At 37.7% G+C, this 15,507-nt stretch overlaps 1 protein-coding gene across 2 annotated transcripts in view; it reads left to right on the forward strand.

Annotated features, from left to right (window-relative positions):
• LRP2 (LDL receptor related protein 2) overlaps positions 1-15,507 on the forward strand; it is a 221,836-nt gene that overhangs the window by 80,444 nt on the left and 125,885 nt on the right. For both annotated transcript variants that reach the window (XM_033231218.1, XM_033231219.1), the window contains exons 14-19: positions 883-1,085; positions 3,065-3,205; positions 4,731-4,934; positions 10,345-10,537; positions 12,555-12,680; positions 13,563-13,693. In XM_033231218.1, the coding sequence (XP_033087109.1) occupies positions 883-1,085; positions 3,065-3,205; positions 4,731-4,934; positions 10,345-10,537; positions 12,555-12,680; positions 13,563-13,693 (998 nt within the window). The remainder of the gene's footprint in view (positions 1-882; positions 1,086-3,064; positions 3,206-4,730; positions 4,935-10,344; positions 10,538-12,554; positions 12,681-13,562; positions 13,694-15,507) is intronic.

Genomic DNA, 15,507 nt, shown 5'->3' on the forward strand with positions numbered 1-15,507 from the left:
GTTAGTGTGTTTCCCAGCTTTAATATCTTTAAGTCTTTTCTTAGAGCTCTATGGTCCTTTTTAGTTATCAGGGGATGCTAATATTTTTCTTTGAGGTCTTTGTATTACGCCAAAATAAAGAAAATAAGAGTTTTCTCATATCAACCATCTTCTGCCTCACTCTGTTCATGTGTCTAACTGAATCATGGTTTGTGGAGACGTAGTCATGGGGGGTGTTGTTGATTTCCTCTCTTTGCTTAGTGCCTAATTTTACTTCTATTTTCTTCCCAGTTAAGTGGCTTTGGGCCTCCATTGCAAGTATGATCAGTTGATAGTTCCATCAAGCAGATGCATAACAGTGGTAGTGGCATTGCTTCTTGCTCTCCTTACAGTGATGTCAGGAGCAGATCTGGGCGCTTGCTGAGGCTTTAATCCTACCACTCACTGTCCTGCTCCCTAATTGCTAGGAAATGGTCAATGGTGCAGTGGAAAATAATTGGCGAAGGCATCTTTTCCCAGACTTCCAAAGTCTTGGAATACTCTTTCACCTATGGTATTCAACATGCTATTTCACATCTTAGCCTTTTAGATGTGGGGCAACCTAAAAGGAATGAAGATCAAAAGGGAAAACAGTAAATTCCAAAAAAGTCTAGGACAAGCTAAAGGATTGTCTGGGACTGAAATATAAGTTTCAAGCATCTTTTCCAAGAGACAACATGAAAATCCTTCTATCATATGTAGATGGAAATATGTATACATCTAAAATGTACCTTTTCTATCTATTCCATATTTGTGACAAGAAATTATTTAGCTTTTCAGGCATGTAATTGAACTAACTACAGCTTTAATTATAATAAAGCAAAACTAACACATTGTATGATATATATGTGTCTTTTATAACAGGAAGACCGTAGTTCATGGAGGCTCCCTCATTCCTCATCCCTTTGGAATAAGTTTATTTGAAGGTCAGGTGTTCTTTACTGATTGGACGAAGATGGCCGTGCTGAAGGCAAACAAGTTCGCGGAGACCAACCCACAAGTGTACTACCAGGCTTCCCTGAGGCCCTATGGAGTGACTGTTTACCATTCCCTCAGACAGCCCTATGGTAAGCCTCAGAACAGTGGTAACCATGCTTGGCACTGGACTTGGTGGAAAGATTTTCTCAAAGCTTTGAAAGTTAATAATGAGGGGTCTCATGTGATTTGGGTGGCATTCTCAAGTATATGAAGGGTTGGTTACCCGGAGTGTTAAACTCTATGAAACTGGTTCTACAGATTAGGAGCATTCTGGAGAAATTGATGTGTTTCAGAGTTAAATGCCAAATCTAGAGGGAATTTAGAGATTTATTTAACAGATGTTTATTGGCACCTGCAAAGATGCTTGGGGCTATAGCAGCTCACAAACCAAACCAAAATACCTATCCTCATTCTACTGGGAAAAACATCTATTTCAAACTTCTAATATTACAGTTAAGGAAACAGGTCACACAGAAGAAAATGACATGTCTAAGTGTCCATTTTAGGCAGTGTCAGAGCCATTTTTTTTCTTCTTCTCTGTTGCATATGTATGGCACCTGTTCTTTGGTTCTGATTAATCTGTCATAGGCCAGCTGGGTTTGGTGTTTCTCTGGCTGGTCACTTATTTAAAAAAAAGAAATATTTTGATTCAGACACTGCTTAGTCTTCGGTTATTTTACCACGTATTTTTTTCTTTTTATTTTTTCTGAGATGGGGTTTTCACTATCTGGAACTCTTGGCTTCAAGCGATCCTCCTGCCTCGGCTTCCCAAAGTGTTGGGATTACAGGCGTGAGCCACTGTACCTGGCCTATCATAAGCTTTGTTTATGTTTCCAGGTTATAGCTTGAGCTTTGATATGTCTATCTGGACTGTATATGGCTCTTTTCTGTATTTGCTTATGGATCAAAGAAAAAGAAACATAAACTACACTATGTTGGTAGAAAGTTTAATATTGGTGAACAATAATTTAGAGGAAAACAGATTTGCTTTAAAACTCTCATGTTAAGTGATGGATCTATTTGGGATGAAGAAAGACTACAAAGTAATGCAGTTAACTTAACAAAAGCCCAACCACTGGAACTGACACATTTAGATGAATATCCTTCAGTGTCACCATCCTGGGAAAATATATATTTGTCTAAAAATAGATATTTTATCTGAAAACGTTTTTGGAAATATCTATTTGGAATAGTTTTTACACTCAACTCACAACTAACCTCACACCTGCCCTCACATTAGATCCACTAGATCAATGATCAGTGTGATCACTCAAATTACTATTTTCATTATTTGGCTCAGAATGACATCTGCCTATCGTTTTCCCAAATCAATCCACCTGAGAAGATAAAGAGAATATTTTAAAGAATAAGTCAAAGGCTAAGAAGACAATTTTAAAAGCAGATATAAAATTTCTAGCTGTGGCAGTGATCTTCCTAAGGTCACTACTTTGAGAGTGGCTTTTGGAAGTATTAACTGGTATGTGTTGCAGACATTTAAGGTTTTGGAATCAGATCTGGCTTTGAATCCCAGTCAAGCTGTTTAGCTGCTGAATAATGCTGGGCAAGTTATTTAACTGTTTAGATTCTTGGTTTCCTCCTCTGTAAAATTGGAGGACTAATACTTACCTCTTAGAGCTATTGGTTACTAAGTTGGTTTACTTACAAAGTAAGCATCCAGTGAGTAATATTTATTATATCCTACAAATGGCAAAAAAAAAAAAAAAAAAAAGCAGTGAAGTGTGGGTTTTCTTTTGGCAGTTATTTCTAATCACGGAGGATAGCAGACATACTCTGACATAATTATTGGGGAGAAAGTTTAAGGAGTGCTTTCTTTTTTTTTTTTTGCCACCATCAGTTGGAGAGTGGATAGGAGAGCAGCAGTGATACTGGGAGGGTTAGTGTAGCCAGATGTGGATGTATTCAGTAGTAACCAGTAGTAATGTTTTCAATACGTTGCTAATCCATTACTCTATTTCACCTATAGGTGAAAAGGGCTAGAAGTGGCTTCGTGTCTTGGATAATTACACATTTCTAATTGCAATTTAACCCTGTGCATTTTTCCCTCCAGCAACCAATCCTTGTAAAGATAACAATGGGGGCTGTGAGCAGGTCTGTGTCCTCAGCCACAGAACAGATAATGATGGTTTGGGTTTCCGTTGCAAGTGCACGTTCGGCTTCCAGCTGGATACGGATGAGCGCCGCTGCATTGGTAAGAAGTCTGTTTTGGACGTTGTTCGCAGGTGGCACAGGTGTATGTGTGTCCAAACCTCTAACTAGACTAACTGCTGTTCTTGAACTGGACCAGCTCCCTGTGTGCAACTTCTTCACTGCAGATAAGCTTTCTGTAGCCCACAGAATATCTTCCTTGGTAGGCACCACTTCTACTATACGCAGAGCTATGTTCGAAAATGTAAATTTCTGTCTTTTGGGATTTTGCTTTAATCCCACATCTAAGGTTTTCTTGGGTTCCCTTTCCCCTTTGTTTGTTTCCTGAAGCCTTTTTCTCCTATTAACTATGGTCTTGAAATTCCATGTGGTTGAACTTTGAACTCTTTTCTATACCATGTATACCTTTTCCACTTTAGATGTTAGCCTTAACTTTGATGGGAAGAATTGTACTTCTCCCCACTTTGACTTCTCCTAGACCAACACGTATGCCGCTTTCAACCAGGTAATCACATCTAAATCCCATCTGGCTTTTTTTCTTTTTCTCTGTATTCCAAAATGAACCCCTGAGCACTGGGGTAGCTCAGTTCCTCACACAGGTTTTCATCTTTCAGTTCAAACTTTCTCATATCTGCCTCCATATTCCTGATTTCATTCTTACCTTGAAGGTTTCCTTTCTTCCTCTTTGGTTTCTTATACATCTATTCATACTTAAGCCATTGCCTGGGCCCTAGCTAATGATGAAATGCACTCCTACAATATTTGTTTTTCTTATTTTCCCTTCTACAACTCTCCTTTCTGTGCATGTGACAAATTCTTGCTCTCCAGATGTTGCTGTTTCTAGCGTAGTATGTAAATTCTCTTATTCTAACCAGACAAATTTGTTAACTTCTTAGGTAGTTTTAGATTCAGAAAAATCACCCTCATTTAAAAAAAAACGTGTATTTCTAACTATTATATCAAAATAGTGCATTGTCTAATAATTTTGCTTTTAAATTTCATACCTGCAATTTTTATCTTTGTCTTGGCCATACCTCCTTCATCTTCTTGATTCCCTGACATACTGTCATAATCTCCTCTTTGATTTTAAACATTACTTCTTCTTACCTATTTCCTTTATCCCTCCCCTTCCTTCCCTGCTTTCACTCCTTTGTATCTTTATGTTTCTGATTGCTGTTAATTATCTTGGTACCTATAGTAAGGTTCTTGGTGTAGATCTCTATGCAGAAGTTAATCCAACTTGAGGATTATTATGGAATTATTATAGAGTTCAGCTAATACTATTTTATAAATTAAGCATATGGATATCGTTTTTCATATAAATAAATGTTAAGGATACATTTTAGGAAGAAGGAAGATTCTAATACTCGTATCACCCTCATAGGTGCTTATCTTTTTTTCTTCCCTCTATTATTTCTAACTATGCTTTCCAAAAATTTATTTTTACATTTATTTCAGAATTATATTTTGTAATTTAAAGTTTGCTCTGTGGATGCATTTATTTGGAATTTGGGAGGAGGGGAAAGAACCATGCTGTGGCTGACTGTGCTGTGTTCTTCTTCCTACAGCTGTTCAGAATTTCCTCATTTTTTCATCCCAAGTTGCTATTCGTGGGATCCCGTTCACCTTGTCTACCCAGGAAGATGTCATGGTTCCAGTTTCGGGGAATCCTTCTTTCTTTGTTGGGATTGATTTTGATGCCCAGGACAGCACTGTCTTTTTTTCAGATATATCAAAACACATGATTTTTAAACAAAAGATTGATGGCACAGGTGAGAAAGGTTTCTCTGTGTGTGTGTGTGCATGTTTTGCCTTTTTATTGTAATGATACTTAAAACTTGATAATTAAAACTCGGTATCTAATTTTTAAGCAGAGTCTTTACTAAGCTTCCTAAATAATTTTAGATTGAGAAAATAAATTTATTGCTTTTTTATGGATTAAGGTAAAACAAACACCTTTCCTTTATTTTAGAAACAAGTTATTTTTGGGAACAGAGATGGGAGGATTGCTTGAGTTTGACACCAGCCTGGGCAACATAGTGAGATTCCACTTGTACCAAAAAAAAGAAAAAAATTAGCCAGACATGGTGGTATGTACCTGTAGTCCCCACTACTTGGGAGGCTGCAATGGAAGGATTGTTTGAGCCCAGGAGTTCCAGGCTGCAGTGAACTATGACCATTCCATTGCACTCCAGCTTGGGCAACAGAGTGCAACCCTATCTCGAAAAAAAGAAAAAAAAAAAAAAAGAGTTACGAATGTGTGTGTATTTTAGCAATGAACAATATTAACATAAAAGGAATGTCAAGTATATGAGAGCCATTAACAGATTAATTGACTAGAAGCTGTTTTTCATACTCAAGCAGTCGGATTGATTAGAGGGGAAGACATCTCTTCAGGAATGCTGGACTATGTAAATGCCAATGGTTTGGCTTGTATTAGTAATAAAATCTGTAAGCAATATAACATACCAACTAAGAGGGCCAGCTTAGGAGCTACGCTGCCTGCTTCCGAATTCCAGCTTCCCACATTTCCTAGCTTTGTAACCTTGGGCAAGTTACTCAATTTCCTTATGCCTCAATTTTCTAATCTGGAAAATATGCAGGTCATATATTGCTCATAAGGTTGTTGAGAGAATTTTTGGCTAATACATGTAAACACCTAGAGTAATGGCTAGAAAATAGTAAGTATTCAGTAAATGTTGGATATCATTATATCTGTTATCAATATAAAGCCATATTGCCCACCCTGCCCTGTCCCCAGTCCAGACCTGCTCTGGGGAGGGAACAGTTCTTTTGACTATTTCTTCTTTTGTTTGTCTCCATGTTTCTAACTGCTTTGTTTATATTTCTTGATTTATCATTTTTGGTATTTACTTCCTTGTTCTAGGTGAGCATTTTGCTTTCTTACATCATTCTTCTGTCCCAGCTTCTGAGTTCCCTCCCCCCATTCTCCTTAAAAAGCTAGATTATACTTCTGGTTAAATTAATAATATGTGTTTATATTATAAACATAATATAAATATAAATATTGTTCACTGCACAGCCAATTCTAGGATGACATTTCTTGACAATTTTTGACAATTGCCCTATTTTCATTTGCTTAGTTTTAAAATATAACAATGATGCATTTTCCCCAAAGGCTCCAATAGCTCTATCAAATGCCTATACAAAGACAGAAAACAGCCTATAATTTTTTTTTCCTTCTGAGACCCCTATACTGTGTTCCGGTTGGGACTTGTTTTCTCTGGCCTGGTGCACAGCTCTTATCTTCTGACTTCTCTTTGCCGCTCCCCTGTGCTGGACCTTCTGTTTGTGGTAGGCCGTTTATTTCTTTTTCTAGATTTATTTCCTCATTTTGCTGAAACATGTTATATAATAGCTTCCTGAGAAGCATAAGTAGGTGGCATATATTTTGAGTCTTTGAATGTCTGTGAGCGTTTTATTTTGCTCTCCTTTTGACTGTTTGGCTGGGTACAGGTTGCATTAATTTAAATCTGGAATTTGAAAACATTGCTCCAGTGACCTCTAATATCTAGCGCTGAGTCCAGTGCCATTCTGAGTACCATTTCTATGGATATGACCTTGATATGGATATGGATATGACATTAAAAATTAATCTTCCTCTGTTCCCATTTTCTCTGGATTCCTTTTCCTTTTGATTTCTTTTCACCTTTCTTCTTTGTGATAGAAGCTTTCTCCAAATGTCCGAGTTGCTAGTTTGGTATTTAGGGTAAGGTTATAAAACCTGACCTGAAAGTCTGTACATGTGGATAGGCCTTGTCAGCTGGTAAGCTTCAGACAGGGAGGTGGCTTGGTTGCCAGACTGCTCCCCAAGGCAGCATTAGTGAGTCTTTTCTGGAGATGATCAATTTATCCTTCATAGATGCCTCCATTCTCCTTCTTGGGGTAAGGGGAAGATGTGGGGAGATGGTGGTCTGTTCTGGGGGTGATTAATTTCTCCTTCATAGATGCTTTCATTCTCCTTCTTGGGGTAAGGGGACGATGTGGGGAAATGGTGGTCTGTTCTGGGAGTGGGCAGAGGAAAGGGAGCTGAGGGCACCCTTTCAGTATTCCTAAAATCCTCCTGTACTCAGTTCCATGTCCATCTCAGTTCTCCATTGAACCCATAGCCATTCTGCTTCACCTGTGCCCTGAACCCATAGCCATTCTGCTTCACCTCCTCCAGAAAAGAAGATCTGTGGTCCATTAGAGGAGATAGAGGAGTGGCGTGACACTCAGGATCTGGGAGGGACCTGGGCATTGGATTGCTCCTTATCCTGACTTTATCTGAGCCCCTTAGTTCCTTGCCCCTGCCTTTCTTAGGACCTGTGCCTCTGAGTGTGAGTGCACTGAGGCTTCTGCATATGTGGGTGTGTGTCTGTCTTCTGTTGACACTTAGTTTGTAGCATTTTCCCTTTCTTGATTGAGTTATCACTCCTCCAATACCTTTTAAAATATTTGTTGGAATTGCTCATCTGCTGTTATTTTACTGTCTTTTAAGTAGCGTTTGGTAGGAAGAGGAGATAAACATGTTTGGTTTGTCAATCTGCTATTTTGAACGAGAAATTATCTTTTTTGAGGACTTAGAATCAGGCCTACTGAGCTTGGAGAACTGCAATTGAGCTTAGTGCTCAGCAAAAGGTAGTATTGTGTTTCTCAGCTGCATGCAGGTCAAGTCTCCCATAGGCACCTCCACAAGTCAGCTTCCTTCTGCTTTGTTGATCTGGAATTCTCATTGTATTTTTGGTAAACTTCAAGTCCGTATGCTGAACAACCTTTTAAAGTATTCTTCATCATCAGTGGTATGCTGACTCTGTAAGCTTTGGTGAGGGAGGCATTACATTGTTCTTTTTTTTTTTTTTTTTCTTGAATGAGTACACAGTATATGCAGGAAATGAGTCAGAAATCAAATTAACCAATGTGGTGGTGGTGTGGTGTAGTGGCAGATACTTGGGAGGATCACTTGAGGTAAGGAGTTGGAGGCTGCAGTGAGCTATGATCATGCCACTGCACTGCAGCCGATGTAAGACCTGTCTCTAAAGAAAAAGAAAAATAAAAGGAAAAAGAAAAAGAAGTCATATTAAAAGTCAGGATTAGCTGAATGAAGCCCTCAGGAAAACTCCCTCCATCAATGATACCTTCTCTTTTCTAAATTCTCTTTTTCTACTGACTTTTCCCTGTCATCAGATATGCTCAAGTTTCTCCCATCCTAAAAAAATATGCAACTTACCCTTCACTCCACGTTCCTCTTTAGTGATAAGTCCTTCTCTGCATTTCATGGTCAAGTTTCTTGAAAGATTGATTTGCACTTTCCTATCCCCTCTTCCATATTTCTCACTGATTACTCACCTCTCGCAATCTGCCCACCAGGTGGCTGAAACCCCTCTCATCCTGGTCACCTCTAGTCTCTTTCTTGCTACATTAAATAATGCCTTTCAGATCTATATTTGGTACTTCGGCCATCTTCTCTCAAAAATTCTTTCTTCCATGACAGTATCCTCCTGGATTTCCTTCTATTTCTTGATCATTTTTTTTTCTAGTGTACCCTGGAGATCTTTTCTTTTTTGCCTGTTCTATAAAAAGCTGTAAATCTGTTGGTCAACATTGATCCTCCTTTCTCTGAATAATTTCACACCTTTCATGCCTTTGATTACTATCTATGTAACAACTATAAATAATTGTGGGGGAGACTTTTATAATAGTGCATTTACTGAGTGTTTTTCCTTCTAACCTGGGGAATGAGGGAACGACCAAGCAAACTTTTCTGTAGGTCATGATAAAAACCTCTATGCAAGTTCTCTGTCTGAGGTTCAGACCCATAGTGCCAGCTGCCTTTTGGATACATCACCTGGATATCCTACAATCACCTCTAAACCAACATGTCTAAGTGGATGACTCATCCAACTTCTCACATGCCTTAGAGGAAGGACATGACCACTCACCCCTTCCTTAGTGCCCCATCCCCACCTGGTGGTCATCATGAATATTTCCATCTCCTTTAACCTCTACCATTAACTCATTAACGTCCAGCCATACTCCTAGAACATGTGGAGTGTTCAGTCTCTGTCTCTGTCAACCACCCCAGACCTCCGCTTTGCCATGTGGTCCATTAGGAATCTGTGCTTTCAGACCATCCTATGCATCTCTCCATCTCAGCACCTATTACTCTTATTTTTGTCTCTTGGCCTAGTTGCCTCCTCCTCTTTCACCACCTCACTATGAATTACCTTGAGAGTGGTGTCCACACTTCTTTCCAGATGCTTAACTTCTCTTTGACTTGGTTCCCTCATCTGTAGAATAGGAGCGATACTAATACCTACTTGATTGAGTGGCTGTGAGGATGGATGAATCCATGTAGAGTACTCGGTCCAATTTCTGCCTCCTAGTAAGTGCTCATTTAATCTAAGCTGTAATTATTAACAGTATTAGCAATATTGTGTTTTCTAAATATATAGTTGGTTGTCTATCACACAGAGAACTTTCTTTTCACAATTTGCTGAATAAATGAAGAGAAAAAGTAGTAAGTTTTTTTTTTCTTCCTACCGCAAAAGAAAGAGGTATGGCTGTTTATTCTGATTCAGATTTTCTTTAGTGAAAAAAAGAAAAAAGAGGGGAAAAGAAGGCATAACAACTCCATAAAGAGGAAAGTGGTTTTTTTTTTTTTTTTTTTTTTTTTAAATCAGTTCTGATTTCCTTTCTGGTATCTCTGCTGGTCTTTTCCAAACTTGGCAACTTTGTGGCTGTGGAAGACTGTTGATGAGAGGGTTGGGCGGTGATACCTCAAGGTTACCCTCAGGTCGTACCTGGTGGTGTCAGCTTATCAGAGCCGTCTCCGGGTGGTAGTAGGTGAACTCAGGTATCTCTTCTTCAGATATTCTGCAGTGAGAAATTTTTTTCTGGAAGGTTGCACATGGGAGTAAATCCAGGCCATACCATTCCTGGTTCTGTTTGTCAGTATCATATCTACTCTTTGAGATCCAAAGTTTGAGGAATGGATAGATTCTAAGTTTATCTCATGTTACTGCTCAGCAGCTTACAGAGCTTTTTTTTAAAAAAAGAATTCCACATGTATTCCTGAAATATATTCCAATTCTGACACAAAATTTCAATATGCATTAGTAGGAAAATTGATGTCTTACAAAATATACTTAGTTTAAAACATGTCCATATTTTAACTTATAGGAAGAGAAATTCTCGCAGCTAACAGGGTGGAAAATGTTGAAAGTTTGGCTTTCGATTGGATCTCAAAGAATCTCTATTGGACAGACTCTCGTTACAAAAGTATCAGTGTCATGAGGCTAGCTGATAAAACGAGACGCACAGTAGTTCAGTATTTAAATAACCCCCGATCAGTGGTAGTTCATCCTTTTGCCGGGTAAGTGTGTTCATGTTTTCCTAAGAGCTTGAAACTGTATGTCTTTTACAGTCATTGAAAAGTGATGCCCTAGCAATTTGGTAAGTTCAGCAAATATAAGATTGAACTGTATAAGTTGAAATCACCTTAAATTTTATTTCTTTTTTCCTTCAAAAACTAGTAAAAAAATTGTTTTTAAACCCAAAACAGTTCTTCTAACTTTTGGCTTTCCCAGTCTTCACTGAAGTGTAGTTTTTTTTCACAACTGCAGAGGACCAAACAATGTGATAGAGATTCAGTAGAGAAGGAGTGAATAGGCAACGGAATTGACAGGAAAGATCCAAATTCTTTCCCTGCTTTAATATATTGATATAAGCTTAGCAAAACTTGCTTAATCATTCAGTAGTTTTCAGAATAAAAAGTTTTTCAGACCACAGAGTTTCATCTTTTACCATTCTATAATTGGTGGTACCAAACAAGGAAAGACAGAAGACTTCAGAGTATTCCTTTTTGGTTCTTACCTTTCTTATTTACATATGTTTAACAGCTACTCTGTTTATTTAGAACAAATCTGAGCTATGTGTTGTATATGAGTGGAATGATTAAAAAGATGGCCAGTAACTCACTAACGCCTGATTACCCAGGGAACATCCATCCCTGTGCTTCCATTAGATATATAATCTCATCAGATCCCAAAGCTAGTTTGTGAAGGAGGTATGTGTAAATACCCATTTTAGAGAGAATGAATCTAAGACACAGTAAGATAAAGTGACTTGTGAAAGAGCCCGCAGCTATTAGGCAACAGTCAGTATTCAAATTCCAGACCTGTCTGACTGGAATGCCTGTGTGCCCAAAAAAAGTCTGTTTGCTGCGTCTAGAGTGTCCGCTTTAATTTTCTCTCTGTAAGATAATAAAAGAGACACATTTTAAAATTGATGTTATTATTGATAAGAAATTTCATTGCCCTTTAGCAAGTTAAACAGTTGATTTTTTAAATGGATTTGTCTTAACTTAAACTTTTGGCCTTTGGTTTTGAAAAACTGTTGAATTCCTTTCTTGATGACTCTTGTTTAAAATGATATGAAGTAGTTACATTTCAGAAAGTTACATTTTGGAAAAGACTAATTTTGATTCCTCTGGATATCATAAAAGAGAAAAAGATTTTTTTTTTTTTTTTTTTGCCTCTAGACTTACCTTTTTCCCACTCTTTAGAATATTGAAAAAATGCCTTGGGTCAGATACTGTTTGCATTGCATTGATTTGGATGCTTTCTTCATCTGAGATGAATGGTTTCCTGCAAATTTATCAATTTCTTATGCAAGGATGACTAGAAGATCCTGAATTTTTTTTTTTTTTTTTGAGGCGGAGTCTCACTCTGTCGCCCGGACTGGAGTGCAGTGGCCAGATCTCAGCTCACTGCAAGCTCCGCCTCCCAGGTTTACGCCATTCTCCTGCCTCAGCCTCCTGAGTAGGTGGGACTACAGGCGCCCGCCACCTCGCCCGGCTAGTTTTTGTACTGTGTTAGCCAGGATGGTCTCGATCTCCTGACCTCGTGATCCGCCCGTCTCGGCCTCCCAAAGTGCTGGGATTACAGGCTTGAGCCACCGCGCCCGGCCGATCCTGAATGTTTAATCCAGAGAGAAAGAGATTGAAATCTGTTTTCTTGCTCTGCTTGTTGTTTATTATTTTATTTTAACAACATGGAATATTAATATTAATATTCAGGTAACCTGAATTGTGTCTTGTTAGAGAATACATTGGGTGACAATAGTTTTAGTTCCTAAAATCTAAGACAGTGGTTCCCTTCTCTCAACGCCCATTTAAATGCCATTTGTATTTGTGACTTTGGTTACAGGTTGACAACTAAATTTTAACTGACAATTATGTCAGTTATACACTAAATATGTTAAACTCGATAGCATATAAAGAAAACAAAATTAATTGCAGTATCTGGAGAATCTCTGTTTGTTCTAAATCTCTGGAAGTCATGTAGTTTGTCCCAGTGTTAACAGCCTTGACTTACTACTGCTTTTTCTAGGTATCTATTCTTCACTGATTGGTTCCGTCCTGCTAAAATTATGAGAGCATGGAGTGATGGATCTCACCTCTTGCCTATAGTAAATACTACTCTTGGATGGCCCAATGGCTTAGCCATCGATTGGGCGTAAGTAGGAATTATCATCCCTGTGACTTAGTTCCCTTTTACTGCAGAACACATAGTGAGGCAGGTTGGGTGATGTGATGGAGTAAGGAAACTGGTACTGCTTGCCCCCGTGGAATTTTAAATAATTAATTGGTGATGGGAGAAGGATATTGAATAAGAACACAAAGAACATAAACATAGTTGGCCAGCTACTGCTAGGGTGAAAACTAATTAATTCATGAGTATTCTGAGAAAATTACTAGAGAAAGCTGAATGATAAGATTTAGTGGAAACTTAAGATGGGGGTGGTGGGTCCCAAGCCCCATTGGAAGTAGGGTACAGATTTGATGAACTGTAGGTTGGATGTAATTTCTTACAGGGAGCGTCTTGAGTTTAGGAAATCTTTAGAGTCAATTAATCAACAAATGCACATTTGCTTACATGCACTTTGGGAGAACTTTAAAAGCATAAGATATGGTTCTCAAGAAATTGATGATCTATCTGGGAACATAGGAAAAGGAATAGAGTAAATAAGTTTATAAAGATGAAAATGCCAAAGTAACTTATGGGAGAAAAAAAGGGAAGAAATATATTAACTTTTTAAACATAGATTACTACCAATGTTTTTCTTAACTTGTTGATTTCACAAGGAGAAAATAAAATTTCTGGCTCAAAGATAGCAACATTTTAAGTTTTCTAAGACGATTGAAAGTCACTTCATGAAAGTAGCTGTCTCTTTCTGGGGGACATAAAACTATTAAATTTTTAATAAATATAATTTAAATTTTAAAAGCTTTGTTTAATAAATGTGTCAACTGACCCTACTGTTTTTGAATGCCGTTTGTGTAAAGGGTGCTCTGATAGTTTTTGGATAAGAGATAATTAAACATTTTATTATTTTAGTGCTTCACGATTATACTGGGTAGATGCCTATTTTGATAAAATTGAGCACAGCACCTTTGATGGTTTAGACAGAAGAAGACTGGGCCACATAGAGCAGATGACACATCCATTTGGACTTGCCATCTTTGGAGGTATGTTTTAAAGCAATAAAGGTATGTATTGTTTTTATACATTGCGAGTTACAACAGTAAACTCATCCTCATGTGGCATTCTCACAATCCCAGAAAAGCTGGCCACTTTAAAATGAAAAAATTTAAAATAGCGCTATTATATATAGACAAAACATTCATTTTGTTGATGGTGTATTTCATTTTTAGAGTGTGATTTTTGTTTTGCATATATTTGTATAATGTTGACAATGTATATGGGTACAGCACTTTGTAGATTACATGTATTATACCATTCAACATCCCAACTACTTAGTTATACAAGTATCACATGAGGAAACAGTAAATTACTGCCTTCATTTTCAAGAATAAAACAGCAAGAGCTGTTTATAGTCATCATTGTGCATTTCATTATTCTCCAGTGTTTGTAAGAATCTCATTAGAAATCCTTATGGAAAAAACGATTACACGTATTCATCAACTATATGTTCACTGAATGACTTTGAAACTTTTTTATTCAAAATGTTGGAGAACTGACATCATCTTTGTTTTATAGAAGTGTTAGGTTATGCTTTATGAAAAACAGTGAGACATAATTGTTTTTTCATCAACCTTTCCAAATAATTTCATGCTACTAGTGAAAATTGCTGGGAAGCATGAATTCTGGGGAACTACAGTCACAATGAGCACAGCCAATGCTCGCCTGCCTTCTCAGCTCCCCATTTGAGTGTAGGCTTGCTGTTGTGAGTTGAGTTGCTGGGAATAAGAATGTAGCCTGGTACCATGAAACAGGTGGTTTGCTTAGTCTTGAAAACAGGAGCTCTGTGAATGGTTGTACAGCTTGTGCACTGCATAAAAATGCTAGGCCAAGAGGGTGAGGAGAGACCGAAATCTATCCTGGGTCTGTTTGACAAACCATGATTACTGTAGTTAGAGGGGTCATGTTTTGTTTAGGTCCACCAAAAGCCCTGTGTATATGCTAGTTGTGTCCCTGGTTGAAACCTCCTACTTTGAATAATTAACATAGTGCTTGAAAAGACTAGACACTCACTATAAATCAAAGACTTTCTCACATGCATAGAATGTATGTGTAGAATGAATAGTTAGTTAGTATATTGCATATCTTGTCCTGCTGTCTGTTTATCTGTGGAGGAGTGTGTGGTATTTAAAAAATGCTCATGAGATTTTTGATGAGTTAATTATAAATACTCCTCCCATCCCCCTCCTGCCGCTGCCGTCCATTTACTCCCTTTTACTAATGATGTCAGACACATACTATTTGCTCTCACATAGAAACATTATGAAAATGTTGAATTTTCTCTGCTCTGGGATGGGATGTTTTGGGATTCAAGAAAATGTAGTTTTAGTTCTTTTGGTTTCATCAGTATGAAAAAAATTGAATGCATACCCATGAGGGCAACACAACATTCCCAAAATAGCAATAATTATTTGTTTCTTTCAACATTGCCGTTTATTGTGAATTTCTTTTGGAAAGTTCTTTTGTTGTGCAACATCAGAGAAATTATGTACCTTTTTACTGAAGGGCTAGATCTTCTTGATTGTGCACCACACAGAACTAAAAGATTTATTGAACTCCTTACTTATTCAAGTATATTAGGATACCTTTGTGAGTAGTGGGACTGGGATTGCCAGTTTCTAGAAAGATTTAGGGAGTCTAGTGACTGACTGGTCATTGATTAGAGCACAGATAAGGAAATTGGTCGAATAAAATTTATGACATCTTAAGCATTTTCTGATTAATTAGGGTTTTCTAGTTAAACTATCATTAAAGAGAAAATCCACGTTGATGCAATTCTTTCTTTTAAAAATATATGTTT

The sequence above is a fragment of the Trachypithecus francoisi genome, unplaced genomic scaffold, assembly GCF_009764315.1.
Source record: "Trachypithecus francoisi isolate TF-2019V2 unplaced genomic scaffold, Tfra_2.0 Lachesis_group13, whole genome shotgun sequence".
In the NCBI taxonomy this organism is placed as follows: Eukaryota; Metazoa; Chordata; class Mammalia; order Primates; family Cercopithecidae; genus Trachypithecus; species Trachypithecus francoisi.